Raw genomic sequence first — 2,124 nt, 5'->3', positions numbered from 1 at the left:
AGTCGGATCAACTTGACAGCAGTGAGTTTGGTTTGGTTTGGTTGTGAAGTTAGAGGAGGTCACATGCCTCTGACATGCCATTTTTAAATAAAACATACATAATGAACTATGGTGACTTTGATCACAGAGTAAATCTGAGCAATGGGCAAAGAATACACTGGTATGAGTTCTTTCTAGTACAATATATTCATGGAATAAATGTTTCATGATTGATTCTCTGCCCATAGAGATAGTTAGGCTTAACAAAGTCCATGATGCCCAATCATTCCTAGATACCCTTATTTTAGCCTGCAGTGATTAATAGAAGAATCTCGTTGGCATTTTTTCAACTCACTCCATCAAATCTGATGTCACCCTCGAAAAGATCCAGTCCCAAATCTAAGAAAAAATGTAAAGATACATGTTAACAAATTGGATCCAAATACCCCACTTAAAAAAATGACTTTTAAAAAAAAATTCACAAACCTTCATTGATATCAAATATGTCTCGATCAATTCCACCATCTACATCTCTGACTAAAATAACAAAGAAAAAACATATCGAGTATTACCTTTATGAAAAGAGAAATCTTTATCAACGATCACATTAGAAATAAGCAAGATTCTTTTGCCTTAGATAAGTGACTACCAGATTCTGATTCAACATACACTGATTGATTGAGAAATTCCCATGAGCCAGGCTTTGGGCAAAGAAACAGTTTTTGCACATATACTCTGCCCTACTCTCTTCCCTGAGCATCAGATGACTTCAGGAATAAGAAACGGGTCACTTTGTCTAATAGTAAGCTTAATTTGTAAGATTAAAATAAAGACTAGATTAATTAAGAAACAAATGTTTAAATTTTATCAAACTAGCCATACCTATCCATTTATCTATAGTCCTTGTCAGTATAACTAGGAACTCTCAGGCAAAATTCCTAAATTGCAAAGGAGTACGTAACCTGGCCATATATACAACTAAGTAGGAATAGACTATATTACCAGATGCATCATGATTTGACACAAAACAACAAAAATAATAATAGCAACCATTCATGGGGTATCTAGGGGTCTCTTTGTGGCGAAAACAGTTAATTGCTCAACTACTTACTAAAAGGTTGGCAGTTCAAACTCACCCAGAATCACCTTGGAAGACAAGCCTGGTGACATGCTTCCAAAAGCTCACAGCCTTTAAAACCATATAGAGCAGCTCTACTCTGCACAGATGGGTCACCATGTGTTGGATTACTCAACAGCTACTGGTTGTTTGTTTATTATTATTTTGTTTTTTTTATGGGTACCTATGTGCCAATCATGTATTTGACCTTTTTTCTACCACCATCTATTTTTCTTCTGGGCATATGGACCCATGAAATACGTGTTATTAAAATGTTCCTCAATAAATCAAATGAAGCCAGAATTTGATGACTGTTCAACTATGGTAAACCAAAACCCAGTACTTAGTATTAAATGTGTCCTAAGTTCTTGTGTTCTATTTTCTACTATCCCCAAAACTTTCTTATACTGAACTTAGAGAAAAATTTTAAAAACTTACCTAAGTTTTCTGGAGTTGGCTGTGAAACAAATATATTAAAAAAAAAAAAAAAGATATTATTAAGATACCCATGACATAAATTGTTTTCTTGGTCCCAGTTTATATCTAAACATTTTCTTTTTTTGTTAATATTATGGATTGCTTCCTGGTCTGTATCCAAGACTGCTAGATTGCAGTCTAATATAACTTTTTTGACCAAAGGTCTTCTCATTTCATACAGAATATGAAACTACCTGTTACATGAATTTGAAGGTGAAGGAAACAAGAAACTAACTTCACAGCTTAAAAAGGACACAGAACATAAGCCTTCAATAAATAAATAAATATTATGGGCACTTTAAAAATTATTTTCTAAAGTATTCATGGAGCAATGTTTGAAAAACTGAACAATGTATTTTGAATGTAAAAACAACAATCCTTTAAAAGAAATTTTCTTCAAGAACTCATTAATTATGTTTTACTTTCATATTTCCCTCAACTGCTTTCAAATGCCAAATGTTTAAGAAAAAAAAAATCAATTGATATATTTTATGATTAAATAAAAACTTCTGAAAATAGCTTCTCCACAAATTACCAAATGAGACTCAGGC

General features: G+C 32.7%; 1 protein-coding gene across 1 annotated transcript in view; it reads right to left on the bottom strand.

Moving 5' to 3' along the window:
* The window catches only part of MEP1B (meprin A subunit beta), a 117,903-nt gene that overhangs the window by 114,647 nt on the left and 1,132 nt on the right, over positions 1–2,124 (bottom strand). The window contains exons 2-4 of the mRNA XM_007945672.1: positions 1,535–1,553; positions 466–516; positions 335–378 (exon numbers count right to left, since the gene is read on the bottom strand). Coding sequence (XP_007943863.1) covers positions 335–378; positions 466–516; positions 1,535–1,553 — 114 coding nt within the window. The remainder of the gene's footprint in view (positions 1–334; positions 379–465; positions 517–1,534; positions 1,554–2,124) is intronic.

This window comes from Orycteropus afer, unplaced genomic scaffold (genome assembly GCF_000298275.1).
Source record: "Orycteropus afer afer isolate SDZICR_OR568_19922 unplaced genomic scaffold, OryAfe1.0 scaffold00141, whole genome shotgun sequence".
Classification (NCBI taxonomy): Eukaryota; Metazoa; Chordata; class Mammalia; order Tubulidentata; family Orycteropodidae; genus Orycteropus; species Orycteropus afer.
The sequence above is the reverse complement of the archived record's forward strand: the minus strand, read 5'-3'. Positions and strand labels throughout refer to the sequence as shown.